Below are 19,613 nucleotides of genomic sequence, written 5' to 3'. Positions count from 1 at the left end.
AACGTGATTGGAGGCCTTGGTCAGCAACAATACTAAAGGCCTTGATTTGACCTTATACATGGGCAAAACCTCGTGAATTTTGATAGAATCAAACTCGACTTTAGTGCACTAAACACAGGCCTAAAAACAATGAATTAGTACTCGACGAAAGTGACAAAGCACAAAACTTCAACAAGCTTTGAAAATGGGACTTAATCATGACTTTCAACATAATGATGAAAGAATGTCAACCCACCGGAATGACCCTAAAAATGCATATGAACAAGTCCATTGTACCATGAAAAACTGAAAATCAGATATCTAGACTTCCACTCTTAGAAATGCCTCAGATAAAAAGAATATCCGGGGTTGAACCTCTCGAAAATTAAGACACTATCTCTTATTCCAGTCAAAATAATGGTGGAATTTTCGTCTCTCTTTATATACAAACAATTGGCTTCCAAAATACACTTAAAATATCCCCAAAAGGGGAAAACCTTGTTGAAATTTGAAGGAAAAAAAAAAAAAAAAAAAACAAAACTGCCATTGGCTTTAAAATATAATATCCACTAAAAGCCAACTTTCAGAGATTGAAAGAATATCTCATATCGACAATTTCGGAGATTAAAAGAATATCTTTGAACGAAAACATCGCGACAGAGGAGCTAAGCTAAGAACCCAAGTGACTTAACACCTTTAACTTGTATGAACGAACATCTTGGAGATTGAAATGGTATCTATGACCGATACACAGTTGACACGGGAGGTTAGCTAAGAACTTAAGAGTAACTCACCTCATTTACTCTACACAGACCAATCTTTTGGGGAATGAAAGAATATCTCCAAGCAAGAGCATCAAAAAGATCGAAAGAACATTCCTCGTAAAACGGTTTCAAATTGAAAGAATATTTGGTGTCGAAACTATCAAGGGATTGAAAGATCATCCCTCATAAAAAGTCCTCGGACTGAAATAATGTCGTGCTGGATCTCTTGAGGATTGGAGAAATATTTCTGATTGAAAAGGTCACACAACTATCAAGATTCAGGCTCCCTCTGGCCAAAATTCCTTGGAGCACATATAAAGTTGGAATGTCATCTAGAAGCTTTAGATTCCCTTCTATCTTGGAATCCATATGTAGCCGAAAATCCATAGAAGCCAATCTATTATACTTTTATCTCTCTTTAATATAATACTTCGACGAAGCAAGCCGAAAAAGAAGTGCAACAGTTAAAATTCTTTATTTTACATAAATATGAAACTCAAACTCGAGGGACTAATGTTACTCATTGAAATAATTATGGTCTATTTGGATTTCACTTTAGCCACAAAAGCACACCATTGCATACTCACGTCTTTGAACATTTGTGTCTAGTTGGTCGAGGCACAGTCAATGAAAGATGCCTCGATCACCGATGTTCTCCTAAGGAGACAAAACCCTAACACTAGCTAGAAACTCGATTGAGGCCTATTCTAGCAACAAGATGAAAGACCTCGGTTTGGCCTCGAAAATGGATGAGAAATTTAGTGCAAGTTCTGACATAATTGAACTGGATTTTACTGCAATAACCTAGTACTAGCATGCAAATAATTAAGTACTAATAAGTGTCGCAAAGCACAAACCTCGACAAGGTTTGGGAATGTGGCTTAATTATGACTTCCTAACATAATGATGAAATAATGACAATTCTTGAAAATGATAAAAATATTTCCAAAATATGCATATAAATAAGACAATTGCACCATTGAAAAATACTCGAAAATTTAATTTTCAAACTTTCACTCTAAAAAATTCCTTGAATTGAAAGAACATTTGACGACGAACCTCTGGAAATTGAAACACTATTTTCAATCGAGAAGCATTTTTTGATCAAAATAACATATCGATCTTTCTCTTTTTATACAAACAATTGACTTTTGAAATTTGGCGAGAAAAACTATTGCTGACTTTGAAGATATGGAAAAATTTCATAACCATAATAGTTTAAGAATACAATTTCAAATTTTACGAACTTGTAGTAAAAAACTAGTTGTTATGCGACTGTGACATGTTTTGATAAATGGATATGACATAAATTGTGTGATTATGTGACCTATTAGTTATATTTATGTGACGACGTAATTTTTGAAAACGAGAAGTTAATCTTTGATTAATGAAACTAAAACTAAAAAAAAAAAAATATGGTTTCTGGTAATTTTCTCCAAAAATAATATCAATTTTTGAGGTCACACCCAACATTATAGTTTTTTTTTTTTTTTGGTGGGTTGTTCAATTCGTGGTTGTGGTAAAATTTATGATATTTTTCTTGTAATATTTGAAAGGTTTAGGTGTGCGAAAGTATAAATTTTTCATATATTAAAAGTTTTGATAGTACATACATTTTTTGTCTTCTCTTATTTAATAAAATCTCAAGGACAAATAAAGAAATTAGTCTTAATCCTGGTTTCTATTAATGGTGGTTGAAACTGCGAAGAGACCCTTAAGAGAAGGAGATGCTGAAAAAGCACAGAATTCAGGCTGGCAAAGTGAGCTGGCTGTCCATTATGATGCAATAAAAAAGGTAAAAAGTCAGAGGCTTATGCATTCATTATCTCTTCAACTGTGAAATTCATTTCGCCATTTAATAGCATTTTGAGTTGATAATTTCTGTGGCATTTAATTCTACCTGCCGGTAAGACTTATCAGTTATCACTCACCATGTACTGTGTGTTCTTATACATATATTATATGTAATTGTGAGAAAACACAGAGAACAAGGCCAACCAGAGGTAGCCACATAAAGAAAATCTGCAGAAGTTTGAAGGGGAATTGTGAGTGTGCAATTTTCTGAATTTTCTGTCTGCCACACAATGGCTTTGGTCGGTGGTGCAGCAGCAGAAGCAGCAGCTCTTAAGAAACTCAAAATCTTGCTCTTTATTATTCTTTGGATCAACACACTTACTCTCTCTCAAGGTGCTTCTTTCTTCAATACTTTGTCTTTTGCCCTCTTTCGACCTGTTTCTTACTCATCTCCCTCCGGCCCAACCCCTTTCTCTCCGGTCTTGACTATGGTGGACCGTATAGACGAGGGCTGGTCTTGAGATTTTGGGATGGGTCCTTCGAAATTAATATTACGCATCCTCTCATCTATTTTCGGCCTTGACTTATTTTTGAGAATAATGCTACTTTGCTTGAAGAATCAGGCCAGATGCAATGACAGACGGGAGGTGATTGAGTGGAAAAATTGAATATGTTTAAAATAGTTCGATAATTAAACGTCACGTGACATTATATCAAACTTTTTAACCAACTTTCTGGCTTGTAGCATAATTGTATTTTCGAAGGCTCATATAAAGTTGTCTCGAGGCTCTCGAAATCTCAAGATCTATCTATAAGTTTGTAAATATTATTATTATTTTTTGCACATTTAAGATTGCCTACACGTTATATACAATTTAATTTAATTTTTTTTTTTTTTCTCCAACAACTTGGAAATAATTTCCATGCAGCTTATGAACATTCAGGACAGTATCGATACCCTTTCATAAGACCAGCAAGCTCATTCTCCCAACGGCCGTCCGCGGCCGAGTCCCCTTCATGGAGAGGCGCAAGCAAGAAATATGACTACATAATCATTGGCGGTGGTACAGCCGGTTGCCCACTCGCGGCCACCCTAGCGCGAAACTTCAGCGTACTATTACTCGAAAGAGGGGGAACCCCTTTTGCCAATGCAAATGTATCATTTTTGCAGAATTTTCACATTTCCTTAGCCGATACTTCACCAACCTCTGCATCACAGCTATTTATTTCTACCGATGGAGTTTTCAATTCTAGGGCTAGAATCTTGGGTGGAGGTACCTCCATCAATGCAGGATTTTACACCAGAGCAAGCGCAAGGTATAACTCCCAACTGCCTACTGTCCACATTTTTTTACTTCTTTCCTACTTCGAGTTATAGTTTCCATGTTTTGTTGTAAATTGCCTTGTAATTAGACGTTTATGCTAAGTTTTGAAACGAATGTAAAGATAATTTACTTTCATTAAGGGATTTATTAGATAATTGGGAAATTGAAATCAAGAATGGGGCGCTGAGCAGATATTTCTTAACCAGTCAAATTTAAGATTTCCACCAGTTCTGAGCCATCATCATCAACGAAGTCATTATTGAGTCGATTAAGGATAATTTTAAAAACCCATGTCAAAGTAGGCCAATTATCTTGCTAGAAAGTGATTGACTCTTGATAAAAGTATTGCCATTTATAGAGGGGCAAAATATGTATAAATTGTCATAGGTCATTTTTTAATTTGTTGGTTGATATGTTCTTCATTTGGTAATAAATAATTCATGTGGTCCTACTTTACCAAGACATTTATAATAGTCTTACATCCAAATAACAAAAGAAGTTGTACCTTACCTACACACCATAACTTCTCATGTATTGCATTCAATTCAACTCTTTTTCTTATACTTACATACTATATGCCTAATCATGTTGTACACTTATTTTCATAGCTTTCGAGTATCTAATAGCATTAGGCCTTGGTTTGTTACTACACAGAAAGAGAGTATTTAAGTAGAGAGTTAAAATCCCGGGTTAAGTTGGGCTAGTACTATTCCAGGTATTCCTTCCCATTTTTTTGATATCAATCATTTCACTTGGCTCAATTCTAGTCTCTCGATATTGGTTACCATTTTTGGGCTATCGACTCCTTCACTTGGCTCAGTTCTAGTCCCTTTTTATCAGAACTACGCATAAAAATATTGGACCTTCTTCCTTTGATTTTCGAGCAAAATTTTTGTAAAGATGATTGATATGTGTCAACTTGTTAATACTTGATTTTTGTGATTCTTAGGTACATTAAGAGAGTGGGGTGGGATGCAAAACTGGTGAATGAGTCATATCCATGGGTTGAGAAGCAAGTTGTGTATAGGCCAGAGCTTGTTCCATGGCAGAGAGCAGTTAGGGACAGCCTTATAGAAGTTGGAATCTCACCTTTCAATGGATTCACCTATGATCATGTATATGGAACCAAAATTGGTGGAACTATTTTCGACAGGTTCGGCCGGCGTCACACTGCTGCTGAGCTTCTCGCCTCTGCAAATCCCGATAATCTCAATGTTTTAGTACATGCAACAGTCCAAAAGATTGTGTTCAAGAAAACAGGTATACATGAATCAACGGGTCTAGACTGTACAAATGACGAGATTTTACTGTGTGATTTACTATAAGTATCATGGTAATATGCTATGCTATTACAGGTAAAAGACCACGGGCAGTAGGAGTCGTGTTCAAGGACGAAAGTGGGAAGCAACACAAAGCATTTCTTTCTGAGAGGTCGAGGAGTGAAATTATTGTGTCATCTGGAGCAATTGGGAGCCCTCAACTGCTGCTTCTTAGTGGGATTGGCCCGAAGGCAGATCTTGAAAAATTGAACATATCTGTGGTTCTTGACAATGAATTTGTTGGAAAGGGCATGGTTGATAACCCTCTCAACACAATCTATATCCCAACTAAGAGGCATATCAAGCAGTCTTTAATACAAATTGTGGGAATTACTAAGTTGGGTGTGTACATTGAAGCTAGCAGTGGATTTGGACAGTCCATGGATAGCATTCATTGGAACAATGGAATTGTTTCTGCTAAGGTAGTACCACATTTATTCATGTAATTTCATTGAAAATCTCAAGTATATATCTCATAATTAGTATGCAGTATTCGACAGGATTATACTCTAGAACACAGAATATATTAGCTTCTTTTTCTTCTTTCATGCTGTCTAATGCTATATAGTCAACTCTACCAAACAATGGCGTTTTGTTATATGAACAGATAGGGCAGCTACGGACCATTCCTTCAAAGCGAAGATCACATGAAGTGATTCAAGAATACGTAAAAAGAAAGAGAAACATTCCACATGAAGCATTTCAGGGAGGTTTCATTCTAGAGAAGATAGCTTCGCCCCTGTCAAAAGGCCAACTCACCCTGCTCAACACAAATGTAGACGATAACCCATCGGTCACCTTCAACTACTTCAACCACCCGAATGATTTAGCACGATGTGTGGATGGTATACGCCTTGTTGAGAAGATTTTGAAGTCTGAACACTTTGTAAAGTACATGCAGTGTGACAAGGAAACAGTTGAAAAGATACTAAACATGAGTGTTCATGCCAATGTTAATCTGATACCTAAGCATACCAACGACACAAAATCCCTTGAGCAGTTTTGTAAAGACACGGTAATTACAATTTGGCACTACCATGGAGGCTGCCATGTGGGCAAGGTGGTGAGTCCGGATTATAAGGTACTCGGGGTCAAAAGACTTCGTGTTATTGATGGCTCAACTTTCGCTGGCTCCCCTGGAACTAATCCTCAAGCTACTGTGATGATGATAGGCCGGTAAGAACATCTTTTTCTTTATTTATAAGAGAAAATTTATTGAAAAATTTTTAAGAAATATATATCAACTTACACCTTGAATTACATATGTAGGTACATGGGAGTGAAGATATTGAGAGAAAGATTAGGGAGAGCAGCGGGAATATAAAGACAAGCATCAAGTAGAGAAGTAGACAATGTTCAATTTATTGTGTATGTTTTCTAGAAAATGTGATTTTTGTCATTCTGATTTATTTTATGATAGAGAGAGGCAGGGCTTAGAATTTTAGGAGTAGATATCCTGTGGCGTTATTTAATGTATGATTGCATCCTAGACTTGTGTTTCATTTGTAATGCTATGTTGATGCATGTGTCCATTAGTTGCCTGACGTTGGACTTTCCATGGTGAAATCTGTTAGAATATTATAGATTGTATATAATACATTTATGTTCCTATTATAACATAGAAGATCACATTTATAGGACTATAAATAAGGGAAATTAGTACAAAGCCTTCTTACCTTTCAACATTATTGTGCAAAATGTCTTTACCTTTTCATTTTATTTTTTATTTTTTTGCATTTTCACTTTTCACTGCGGAAATCATCATTTTCATCCAATTTCTTAATAAAAAAAAAGATAAAATAACAAATATACTCTCTTATTTAAATAAAACAAAAATTAAAGAACAAATTGTAATTATACTCTCAATTTTTTTTAAAAAAAATGTAAACGAATCTAAATAAATTATTAAAAAGGTAATTAGCACAAAACATCCATTCCTTTTAATATAATTGTGTAAAATGTCCATACTTTTCATTTATTGGCATCTTCACCCTTATTTTCATATTACATTGCGAAAATCATTATTTTCATCTATTTTCTCAATTAAAAGCTGTAAAATGACAAATATGCCCTCATATTTAAATAAAACAAAAATAAAGGAAAGAAAAATAAAGAACAAATTATAACTATATTCTTAAACTTTTCAAAAAGTACAAATAAATTTTAAATAAATAATTAAAAAATGAAAACAATTTTTCTTATTTTTAGTTTTTAATTAATTATTTGAAATTTATTTGTACTTTTTTGAAAAATTTGATAGTAGAGTTGTAATCTGTTCTTTATTTTTGTTTTATTTAAATATGAGGTGTATTCATCATTTTACAGTTTTTAATTTAGAACATTAATGAAAATTATGATTTTCGTAATAAAATATGAAAATAAGGGTGAAAATGTCAAAAAATGAAAGGTGTGGACGTTTTGTACAATAATATTGAAAGGTAGGGATATTTTGTACAATTTTAATAATTTATTTGGATTTATTGCACTTTTCTAAAAAATTTGAGGACGTGATTGCAATTTATTCTTTTATTTAAGTGTGAGGATATACTTATCATTTTACATTTTTTTATTGAAAAATTAGATAAAAATGATGATTTGAGCAATGAAAAGTGCAGATAAGATGAAAATACTAAAAAACTGAAATATAAGAACGTTTTACACAATAACATTGAAAGATAGAAATGCCTTGTGCTAATTACTTCTACAAATAACTCTAAAAGAAAAGATTGTGTACAATCAACTATTAAAGAAAATAATATCATATAAACGGAAAAATATTATAGAGATTATTCTTTACAATCTTTCTATATCCTCAACATCCTCCCTCAAACTTAATATAATGTATCACCAATCAAATTGAATTTGAAAATTAAATTGATCCAATCAATTTTTCCTCTTCCAATGATCAAATGATACTTCAAAACTGCTTGCAAGACAACCAAGACTAACAAATAACTCAAAGTTGGTAAGAAATAAAAGTCATCATCAGCCACTAGTTTAAATGTCTAATCAAACCATTTCCAATACTTGAAGGAGACACCTAGAAGTATAACGAACAAGGCTAAAACAAGATAATTAGACAAGCAACAATAGACCGGGCAACGATAGACCATGTTTAATAGTAGTACCACGAAATCCATGGTAGTATCTATACAACACTTACAGATGAATGAAAGACTAATGAAATAAGAACACTGACACACGAGAAGGCTAAAATAACATATGTGATGGAAATAAATTCAATGGAAAATAATATGATTTTCTTCAAAATATTTCTAGCATCAACAAGTCTAATAAAGTTTCAAAACTAATTCTTGATTTTCTCAAAAACGAATTCTCCACAAGAAGGAAGGAACAAGAATAACCAACATAACAGGATTTGAATTAATATGAAATTTAAATTCAGATTAAATTAATATCAAAAGAAAACTGGGCTGGACAGAATAGGGATAGAATATATAAAAAAGAAAAAGAATTTGGCTAAATGATACTATGTAAAACAAAACAAGAAAACTTGATTGGACGAGTAGGGCAGGGCCACTTGACAGAAGCTTGTAGGTTTAACTCAAAATTAATTTAAACTCGTTTTGATACCATGTTATAATATTATAAATTATATATGATAAACTTGTGTGTTCCTATTACAACCTTAAACCTAGAGTGATAAAATTTCAAAACAAAATAAAGGCAAAAAACATGAAAAAAATTATAGAGATTCGCTTCAATGTGAGTTTTAGTACTCGATCGTCCGCCGTCAGAGAAATTCACTATATGATGAAAAGTATTTTACAAGAGAAAAATCACACAACATATTCTCTCTAACATATTTATTTATTTTTATAATTATATAAAATCCTAACTACAGCTTCTTATTCAAAAAAAAAAAAAAAAAAATTAGGACAAAATAGAAAATTGCAAGTTCAATCCGTCTACTGACTCTGCATAACGATAGTAATTAGGTACCAAAATTAATACGGACAAATGGAATGAATGAAGTGACTTATGGAAAACTCAACGCGAAGTTACATATCTATATTAAAACAAAATTTATAAAAATGAATAATCGAAGTAGAACCAATATGTAAGTTCCGTGTGCCCCCGGGGGCATAGCCCATTGATGCAAATAATAGGAGTGAGGTTATCTCACGTCTTGCTGGTAGCCGTCATGTGGGGATTTGATTCCTGAACCATGAAATTGGACTTCTTATAGGCGCAGGTTGCTAGAGCACATCCAACGATTTACCTCATTCACAAAACTTTAGGGGCGGGACGATGGGGACCCTCAGGATTGGGGTTTAACCTTTTTTTTAATATGTAAGTTCCGTGACTAAACACCCGCTTTCGACAGTTTCACGAAATATGGGGGAGAGGGAGGCATTGGCATTCAAGTCTCCACATGTACTTCACCGTCGTAATAAATGTGGCTTGGCCAAAAAGGACAGAAAAATAAATGTTATAGGCAGTAGGCTCTTCCGTGAAAAGCTGGTGCCTTCTCTTCCGTGAAAGGCTGGTGCCTTCATTTAAATTTCTGTAAATTATTTAAACTCACTGTTGGGCTGTGATGTCAAATCCGATCTGCTGGGCTATGATGATAAATGGGCCTTTAAGGTCCAATGGGTTCGTTTGCTATTGCTTCATAATTTCATTTCTCGCCCCAAAACTCGAATCCTATATTAACGGCTTAAATCGTGTTTCCAAATGCAACTTTGGCTGTAATGGTAATTGATTAGTTGTCAGGTGCTCTGGACCTTTGATCTCAATCTGATTTCAATTGTAATTGTTGGGGTTATGAATAATGTCATTAGGATATGTATGATTGCAAGTATAAAATTTTTATGGAAAGAAAATAAGTTTTAGGCAATTTTTTCTTTCTAGGCAATTAAATTAGGGAAAAACTCACATCTCAGGTGTTATGTTTAACCCAATTCAAAAATCAAGTAAATAGTTTGAAAATTCAAAAATCAGGTATGCATTTAATTAATTAAAAATATTTATTAAATAAAAATAATAAAGTCATAATTACATGATTAATAGTCACATATTTATTTACTGACCACATATCGTCAAATTAATTGGTCACATATTATTTCGTGATTACAAATTAAAAATTTTGTAGGTCACATATTATTTCGAAATCACATGTCATTCAAATTACATGTCACATTTTATCTATGGGTACATAAGTTGGTCACAAATTATTTTTTATTTAGATACCTAATATTTAGTCACAAATCAGCTAAGTAGTTGATTACAGATCCCTAAATAGTTGGTCACGAACACTTAGTTGTTGGTCACAAATACTCCACCCGTTACTGTCATTGCTACAGCACACCACCACTGCCACCACCATCGCACAATGCACCATCCACAGCACACCACCACCACCACCACCACCACCATTTCCTTTATCTCCATTTACACCACACCTAACCACCACCTCACCAAAGAATTCACAAACCCGTCACCACCACTTCAAAAACGCAACAAAACATGCCAAAAAATTACACCACTACCTCCAAATTCAACAACCACCATAGCTTATTCATTTCACCACCACAGCTTGCCGGAGTGGGTAGATCTGCATCGCGAGGAAGATACGAACAGGAAGATGAGAGAAGATGGAGAGTTAGAGTGAGAATAGATTATTACAGTTTAAAAATGGCTCGAATTCTGATGGTCTTGTGTCGATACTCAGAGGCGGAGGTGTCTCCAGTGGCAGTCACTCCTTGACAGCGATAACAGTCGAAGGATAAGGTAGAGAGAGAGAGGAAAAAAATGGAAAAAAATAAAATTTCCACCTTTTTTCCTTATTTGAATGCAAAAATTTTCTTGACAATTCATCTTGCTCCCTCCTTCCTCATGTGACCGATTTTTCTTGGTTTTGTGGAAAAACCAATTTCCATGGATTTGGTGGGAAATCAGTTTTCCACATTTTTTTTTGACAATGGAAACAAATTATATCCCTTTAATTGATAATTTTCATGAAAAACAAAGTCAAATGAATATCAAAAGATCCAAAATTTCAATATTTTTCAGTGAAAGATTATATTAGTCAAACACATTTAATTGACAATTCCCAATAAAATAAATTTAGGCAATTCAATTTTTTGGAATTCGTTTTCTTTCCATCCAAATTTCATTTTTGCAATTAAACGGGCCCTTGTATTTATGAAAATTGTCAATTAATTATGTTTGAATGACTTAATTTTCAACCTAGAAAATATTCTATATTTTCATCTTTTATTAGTGGATGAACGAGAGAGTATGCGAATTACTTGAAAAAAAAAAAAAGAAGCATCTCTCTCATCAAAAAAATCTTTTTTTCTTGATTTTTTGAAAAATACCTTTTATGGAAAAGAAAATGTCGATCATACATCTCAAAATTAAGAAATTGAGTGGGAAAAAAAGAGAGCATTTTCTGTAGAAAAATAAAGTCAATCAAAAACACCATTAGTGGTTTCCCTTTTCATTCCAACATCTGATTTCTTTAAGAGGCTAGAGTTCTCTCTATACTTTTGTTCATCTTCAACTTCTGGTTGGACCTTTTCGTGAGTATATATTATAAGTGAATCCTTTGAAGATTCTGTATGATTCTATGTAAGAAGGGTGTTTTGGATTTGGGTTGAGGTCTTTTGATCCATTGATACAACTTCAATAAGTCATTAGAGGGTACAATAAATTCAATTCCCTTCTGTGATATCTTGATGATCTAACTCTGATAGTATTGTTCACGAAAATGTACGATCAGTGGTGTCAACGAACTGAGCTGAAACTTGAGGCTCAAGCTCTATTCAAGTAAAATGGTCCGAGTTTTTTTACGAGCCCGACCCGAGCTTTTGCTCAACTAAGAAATCTAGGCTCAATCCTTACCGAGCCGAGCTGAGCAGGATAGGTTTATTTAAGATTGTTGCCTAAAAAGAGCACTCGACTACCTAAAAAAGGCAGCGTGTTGCTGCCTTTACATAATTTTTTTTTTAATAAAAAGGCTCGTGAGCCCAAGCCAGCCACACGGGCCTGCTCGGGCTCAGCTCGGAACCCCAAAATGGGGCTCGGCTGGAGCCTCGAGGCGGGCCGCTTAGGCATTTCCGAGTTAAGCTATGGATGGTCCAAAACGACGAGCCAGATTACCATCCCCATGTACTATTTATTCTTCAAAATGTAATTTTGTATAGCTCTCGTTAATAATGAATATCAACATTAATCCCTTGTTTGAGCCCCATTTTAATAAGAAAATGTAATTTAGAATAATAATTTTTCGAAGTCGTCTATAGTAAATTATTTGCATCTTAGAATTAAATAAGAGATTATTAACATTCAATTATTGTCCCAAGCTAAAAGAAGAGGTACTGAGTAGTCAATTAACGCCATCTAATTATTAATTTATGAGCCAACCGTCTAAACCGAAGCTTAATAAATTATTCTTTGATATTGCAGTACAAGGTTTTGTTCAATAATATTATTGTTTCCTCTTGACAACATATGTAGGGGCAGCTAACTAAAAACAATATATTAATTAGTACTAATAGCTAAATTTTATATAAATAAAATTAAACAAATTCATTTACTCATTTTCTGACTATTAGTTATATTCTCAATTAATTAATTAATTAATTAACAAACAACAGCTGGTGTAGGGTTTCTATCCAACTTGACTCTTTATCTGCTTGCCAAATTTAGGTACATAACCATTTTTTAGGTGTGAAAAATTTGGTATTCTTTGCTGAATTTTGATAATAACTTGGTATATATATATTTTTAATCATATACTTGTATGATTGATTACAGTACGTGAATCTTATCACCTATGTGTACGACTTTATGTATGATTGATGGATTGATGATTTGCAAGATGACGTGGACTTTAAATCATGATTTACAATCATATTTTATCACTTTCAAAGATAGTATTGATCTAATCGACATATCTTGCATTGAATCTCTCTGTTCACTAGATTTTGGATGCGTATGTTCGATGAAATTCACTTCATGATTTTTCCATACCTCTTCTAACAAAATTGTCTAATTTTGTCAATCTATTAACTATCTCATTGAACGATGAGATAATTTTAAAGCAAAAATAAGAGATGATATTAATACATACTAAAATTCTCTATGATCGATAATACTATTTCTTATCATAGTACACATTTTAACTTTTGAGTGTCATGCATAGAATTTAAATTGTATCCTAAAATAACCATATAGTTGGTGAGGTGGAAACGTCTAATTCAGTCACAAGTCCACTTCATAAACAAGACCAAAATCTCAAAAAGATAAAGAGGAAAAATCCTCTTTATAAATTTTTCATTAAATTATTTAACAATTTTGGTTCAATTTTAATTAATAATCAGTGGACTCACCTAACTCGAATTCTATCATTATAATACATCAAATTCTGGCACCGTTTTTTCGAGAACTATTAGGGCGGACTTTCAACCTTTCACATGGTGTTAATATGGGTCACGAACCTTCAAAATTGAAGTTTTGGGTCCTAAGCCTTTTAAATTTATGAATTGTCTCCCTATGTGATCAAAACCGTCAATGTGGACTATAAAATCCAACATGTTTTTAAGTGACTTAATATTGAAGGGTAAAAAAGTTCAACCACTTGACATTTTTCTCTAACAAAAAATATGAATTAACATAAAAGAATTGTAAATTTTAGGAACAAAAAGATAAAACGGCTTTCAGGCAACTCGTGGACTGCTTGGCTTGGCCCACCATAAGCTAAGCCTTGCCCTATTTTGGGTTATTGAGTCGATTGCAACTCGGCTCACTAATCCACAAGCAAGCCAACTCTAGATAAAAACTAGATAAGTAGCTATAACTCGACCGAAATATATTTTTACTAACTGTGTAGATTTACACAACACATATTAAGGCCACTAAAAGTTTTTACATAGTCCATAAGGGTATCTTATCATCATGTATGAAGAACCATACAAAGTTACTACAACTATTATTACCTTCATGAAATTACATATCGTATCGACTATGATCAAGAACCTCAATCTTTAATAATGAATGTAAAAGAAGAATCATAAAAAGTTACTACAACTATTATTACCTTCATGAAATTAAATATCTTATTGACCATGATCAAGAACCTCCATCTTTAATAATGAATGCAAAAGAAATATATAGGAAAAGAACACACAATAAAGCATAACAATTAATGGATGTCAGAAGCTCATGTCCGAGGTCCTACCATTTACTGCCTAATATGCATGGCATAAATCAAGCTTCCAACTTGTCTCAAATATTTGGTTCAAAGCAGACTTTTATGAAGTTTATTATTGCATAATACAACTATGATGCAAAATCCTAGTATGTATAAATGCATTGGGAACCAATAAAACAATATAGAATTAAGAATGACATCATCATTCTTCATAATTAAGAAAAAATATCCTTTGTTTACAGAGCCGAACCTGAGCATAGGCTCAACAGGCCGCTGCCTCAGGCCCAACTTTTCGAGGGGGCCCAAATTTTTTTTTCGTAAAACCCACTAATTAACGTAAAAAAATCCTCCCATAATTGAGATGTTTTGTAAATGTCTTTTACGTTAAGTTTTAAGTTAGCAATTGGTTGTATAATACACCGTTGAATTTTGATTTACGTTGATTTTGGGGGCCCAATTTATGGAGTTCGCTTCGGGCCCTTACGATCACAGGACCGGCCCTGTTTGTTTATCTCTCCAAGGTCGTCTATAATTTTTAGTCAAAGTCAATATTAAGGGGGTGTTTGATAGGTATTTTTATGTAAAAATGCATTTTAGAATAGTAAATTAATGTGAAATATGTGGTTGAAAAATAAAGAAAAGTTTTTGATTTACGTGTAATATTATTTTAATAAAGAATGTGTGGTTGAAAAAAAGAGAGAGAAAAATACATTTTGAAGAAAATGGCTACCAAACGAGCTCTAAATTTAACCACACATTCACGTACAACTATGATCCACTTAATATTTCATATGATTCCTTACTTTTTTTTTCTTTATAAAATTATAAGTAACTTATTAAGAAATTCAAACATACTTACTATCCCACTTGACTTGTTAAACTAAAGTCTATCTGCTTGCTGAATTTAGGTACATGGCATTTATTTGGTGTGAAAAATTAGGTTTTCTTTGCTTAATTTGATTGCTAACTTGAAGAGCGTACATATATCATGTTTGCACGATTGATCACACGTGAGATGGCTGTAAACCTTATCATGTATATGTCTGTACAATTGATCACCTGTAAAATGACGTGAGTTATAATTATGTTTCAGTCAATTTTAAAGAAAGCCGAAATCAAATCGACTTAACTTACACTGAATCTCTACGTGCCCTAGAGTTTGGACATGTGTTCCACTGCTTCCCCCATGCTTTGCGATACATATAACATAATTCTCTATTCAGTCAATCTATCAACTATCTTCTTGCACGAAAAACCAATTTTAAAGAAAGAAATAAGAAATGAGTTTAATATTCGAAATCTCTGTAATCAACTAATATTTTCCTGAATTCCTCATCAAAGTGTAACTTCGCTGTCAAAAGATCCTACAAGAAATGTATAGAATGTAGGTGAAGTGGAGACATCTAAATCAGTCACAAGTCCACTTCATAAGCAAGACCAAATTCTTAAAAACAAAAATTCAAAAAAAAAAAAAAAGAAAAAAGGAAAAGAAAAAAGAAAAAGGAAAAAGGAAAAAAAAATCCCTGTTAGTCGCTTTTAAAATTTTCATTAAATTATTTAACAATCTTGATTCAATTTTATTTAATATTACATATTAAAAACTTTTATGAAGGTCCCAATTCTAAATTTTAGTTAAAATCTAAAATTACATATTTAAGTAGGTTGGAGATTAAGCCCCCGTTTGGTCTCATTCTCTTTCATTTTTTTCTTCTCTCTTATTTTCAACCACAAAATCTTCCATAAAATGGTATTAATCGAAGATTTTTCTTTCTTTTTCATCATTTAAAAAAAAAAGTATTCCAAATATTAAAATTTGGAAAAATGGGGGCCAAACGAGGACTATATTTTCCTGATTTTTGTGTCTCTGGTGATCAGGATAAAAACTTTTATGAAGGTTCCAATTCTAAATTTTCCATTTTTTCACTAAATTTTTTAAAACGGACTTGTATTTAACTATTTATGCATTTGTTAAGCAGTTGCTGTCGCTGGAAGTTCAATTTCCCACCTGCTCATTCTTTGTCCCTTTCTCTCTCTAAACACAATCGCTCTTCTCTCTCTATATATATCACCAACTCCATGTATATTTCTATGATTCAAAACCCTAGTCACACTGTGAGAGAGAGAGAGAGAGAGAGCGAGAGAGAGAGAGGAGAATTTACATAATTACGCAATATGACGGATAGAGTGTACCCATCAGCCAAGCCGACGGCCAAAGGGGGCGGCCCCGCCCCCGCCGTAAATGGTGGCTCCAACCCAAACAAAGCTCAATTATACAACGCCACTCGCCCCATGTACCGCCCTCAACCACCGCGGCGTCGCCACCGCCGGAGCTGCTGCCGCTCTATCTGTCTTTGCACCACCCTCATAATACTCTTTCTCCTGCTTCTTGCCGCCATCGCCGGCACCCTTTTTTGGGTCTTTTACCACCCTCACCGCCCTTCTTTCTCAGTTTCCACCCTCCACCTCTCCAAATTCAAACTCACCGACACCGCCATCACCTCGACCTTCGACCTCACTCTCACAGCACGTAACACTAACAAGAAAATTGTCTTCCTCTACGATCCCATCGCCGTGAAAATATTTTCCGGCGACATCACTGTAGGCGATGGATCTTTACCGGGCTTTACTCAAGCTACCAAAAACTTTACCACTTTGAGAGCTGTAATTTCAAATTCTTCCCCATTTTCCGATGGCACCGACACTTCTCCATTGAAATCGAGCTTGAAGAACAAGAATTTGCAGCTCAAAATCACGCTCGAAACCAAAGTGAAAGTCAAAATGGGAAAGTTGAAAACGAAGAAGCTAAAAATTAGGGTTAATTGTGATGGTATTAAAATATCGGTGCCCACCGGAAAGTCGCCGACGACGGCAATGCCGGTGGATGTGAAGTGCAAGGTTGATCCAACTTTCAAGATCATCAAATGGAGTGTTTGAAGAAAATTTTCTTAGAGAAGGTGTGATTATTTTTCCCTTTTTTTCCTGATTTGATCAATCGTGTTTTGTTTTTTTTGTTTTTGTTTTTTTTTCCTGAAAATATTTGTGGGCATATGATTTTGTAGTAAAATTGTATAAATACTCGTATAGTGTGTTTTAACACAAGATACGATTTTGTGATAGAAATTTGATCACAAAATTTTTTAAATGGCCTTGAGTGGTATATTTTCTTTATATCGTTTTCTCGATTCATAGTTTAGTGATGACGAACAATTGAATCTATTTAAAATAAAATAAAATTAGTAGTCAAATTTTAAGATCCATAATCTCAAAGTTTAAATCTTTCATAGGGCATGTTAAAGTTGATTTAAGTTGCATATTAGTAAAGTTATCATTTGGAGATAGAAGCCCAATATTCAATAATAAAGTGGTTTATCCATGTAATAATTGATATTGGATTTTCCGTTGGTGCCTGGTGATTTGATATCCGTTGTCCAAGATTGACTGTCTTACTTACTATCCACTAAATGATATATTAACTCATCATTTTACACCTATTTTTAAGTACAAATGATAGTGAAAGAAAAATTAAATTAATTAATTTAAAGTAACGTGTCAATAAATTATTGGATGGATAGCAAGTTCGACCTCCAAATTTGAACTCTTTCCTCTTTTAGCTATTGTATTTGTGTTGAAAATCTAATTCTATAAAACCTGGCTCTGAAGAGTCCGTGTCGTTTCATCATTTGAGGGAGCTTATACAGTAGATCTCAACTACAGATTTGCATGTGCATGATTGATGATAAATAGAAGACTTTTGGAAGATCAGTCCTCTAATTGCTTATTTAATAAATTATAATAAGAAACTTGAATGTTTAGAGGGTTATAGTTGGATATTTGCAGTCTTTGTCTAGTGTTTTTGGATTTATCCCACTATCCTTTTCTTATACTAATAGTAAGTACATGCGTTGTATGTTTTATGTATTGGACAAATGATATGTCTAATATTTTTAAGTACTAATGATGTTTTTGAAAGTAGTTCATGTACTCAATATTTATAAAGGAAAAATTAAAATTGTTAAAAAATATGTATATGAATAACACATTTTATGAAATTGTGTATATAATGTTAAAGGTTTAATAAATAAAAATGCAATATTTTCATTTGAATAACATTTTTTTGTTCACAATATTTTTTGTCAACATCCTACAACTTTTCTTCTTTTTATTTTTATTTTTAGTCTTTTATAAAGACTTTTGTTGTTTGCATTGAAACTCAACAAAAAAGTGTGAGATATAGTTGTCCATAAGATAATACATGTTCAGAAATGTATATTTTAATATTAAACATTGTTTGTCCTTAAACTTTGTTAATGATAATTACAAGTATAAATGTATTGAAAATTATTCTCTCTTAAATCTAAATAAATATCCTTCATCATTTGTTAGAATTAATGGGATGCATGAATAATATTTGACAACAATATATTTAGGAAATCCTTTTGATAAAATTGATTTGTTTTTAGATTCCACAGATAAGATAAAAATGAGAATCAAATATGAAACAAAATTACTAAAAAGAACATACCTTGAGGATGAAGAACTAAAATAATCAAATATTTAATTGAATTGACAATGAGTAAGCATGTCAAAAAATTACTAAATTATGTTACTACTACAAACAAATGGCGTGCTTAAAATCATAAAATTGAATTATTATCATTTTTTATTTATTTTGAATGGCAACTTCATATGCATTACAAAATTTTTACTTTAACATAACAAAGTTCTTATCTGATCTGTTTGAATATAAATATTTCAAATTAAATTTAAAAAGTAAAGTATGTATACATGTGAATATTAAAATGCCAAAATGGATGCATAATTTATATTCATTAAATATATCCAAAATCACAAAATATAAAAAGTTATACCTCATTTAATTTGTTAAAAGTAATGACATTTAATCTCTTGCTTTGGTTTGCCTAAATTCAAGTAAATATATTTGACTTATTTAGATTTACGATCTAATTAGATTTGGTATCATTGGAGACATGTACATCTTTTTATAACAATCCTATGAAAGTCGAAAAGAAATGATAATAAAAAATTATAAAAATAATTGGTACGAACTTAAAGCGAAAGCTAGTTTTCTAAATATTCTTTGCACATGGTATAATATGAAAAAAGAATTTATACTTAAAACAAAGTTATAAAGTCAAATATAAGATCTTTCAGCATTTAATAATGCTAATATTTTTAGTAATATTTATATATAATATAAATTTAATAAGCATCAATGATACTTACAATTTTT

The 19,613-nt window shown here is 32.8% G+C and overlaps 2 protein-coding genes across 3 annotated transcripts; both read left to right on the top strand.

Annotated features, from left to right (window-relative positions):
* The first annotated feature begins 2,494 nt into the window (after positions 1–2,494).
* On the top strand, positions 2,495–6,772 carry LOC111367692 (protein HOTHEAD-like). 2 transcript variants are annotated; one of them, XM_022988691.1, is made up of 7 exons: positions 2,495–2,649; positions 2,728–2,930; positions 3,482–3,854; positions 4,812–5,122; positions 5,218–5,603; positions 5,789–6,357; positions 6,451–6,772. In XM_022988691.1, exons 2-7 carry the CDS (start codon positions 2,828–2,830, stop codon positions 6,503–6,505), a joined length of 1,797 nt encoding a protein of 598 aa, XP_022844459.1. In that variant the 5' UTR covers positions 2,495–2,649; positions 2,728–2,827; the 3' UTR covers positions 6,506–6,772. The 2 variants fall into 2 exon arrangements, with proteins under 2 accessions (XP_022844459.1, XP_022844458.1); XM_022988690.1 differs by having other exon boundaries at positions 3,467–3,854.
* Positions 6,773–16,478: 9,706 nt separating this feature from the next.
* On the top strand, positions 16,479–17,504 carry LOC111367691 (NDR1/HIN1-like protein 13). The gene has a single exon (XM_022988689.1). It carries the CDS (start codon positions 16,535–16,537, stop codon positions 17,294–17,296), a length of 762 nt encoding a protein of 253 aa, XP_022844457.1. The 5' UTR covers positions 16,479–16,534; the 3' UTR covers positions 17,297–17,504.
* Positions 17,505–19,613: the final 2,109 nt, after the last annotated feature.

This window comes from Olea europaea, chromosome 18, assembly GCF_002742605.1.
Source record: "Olea europaea var. sylvestris chromosome 18, O_europaea_v1, whole genome shotgun sequence".
In the NCBI taxonomy this organism is placed as follows: domain Eukaryota; kingdom Viridiplantae; phylum Streptophyta; class Magnoliopsida; order Lamiales; family Oleaceae; genus Olea; species Olea europaea.
The sequence above is the reverse complement of the archived record's forward strand: the minus strand, read 5'-3'. Positions and strand labels throughout refer to the sequence as shown.

Coding starts and splice junctions, on each gene's coding strand:
- LOC111367691 (XM_022988689.1), top strand. CDS start 16,535: ATGACGGATAGAGTGTACCCATCAGCCAAGCCGACGGCCAAAGGGGGC.
- LOC111367692 (XM_022988690.1), top strand. CDS start 2,828: ATGGCTTTGGTCGGTGGTGCAGCAGCAGAAGCAGCAGCTCTTAAGAAA. Junction 5,123..5,217: donor GATTGTGTTCAAGAAAACAG/GTATACATGAAT, acceptor ATGCTATTACAG/GTAAAAGACCACGGGCAGTA. Junction 5,604..5,788: donor ATGGAATTGTTTCTGCTAAG/GTAGTACCACAT, acceptor TTATATGAACAG/ATAGGGCAGCTACGGACCAT.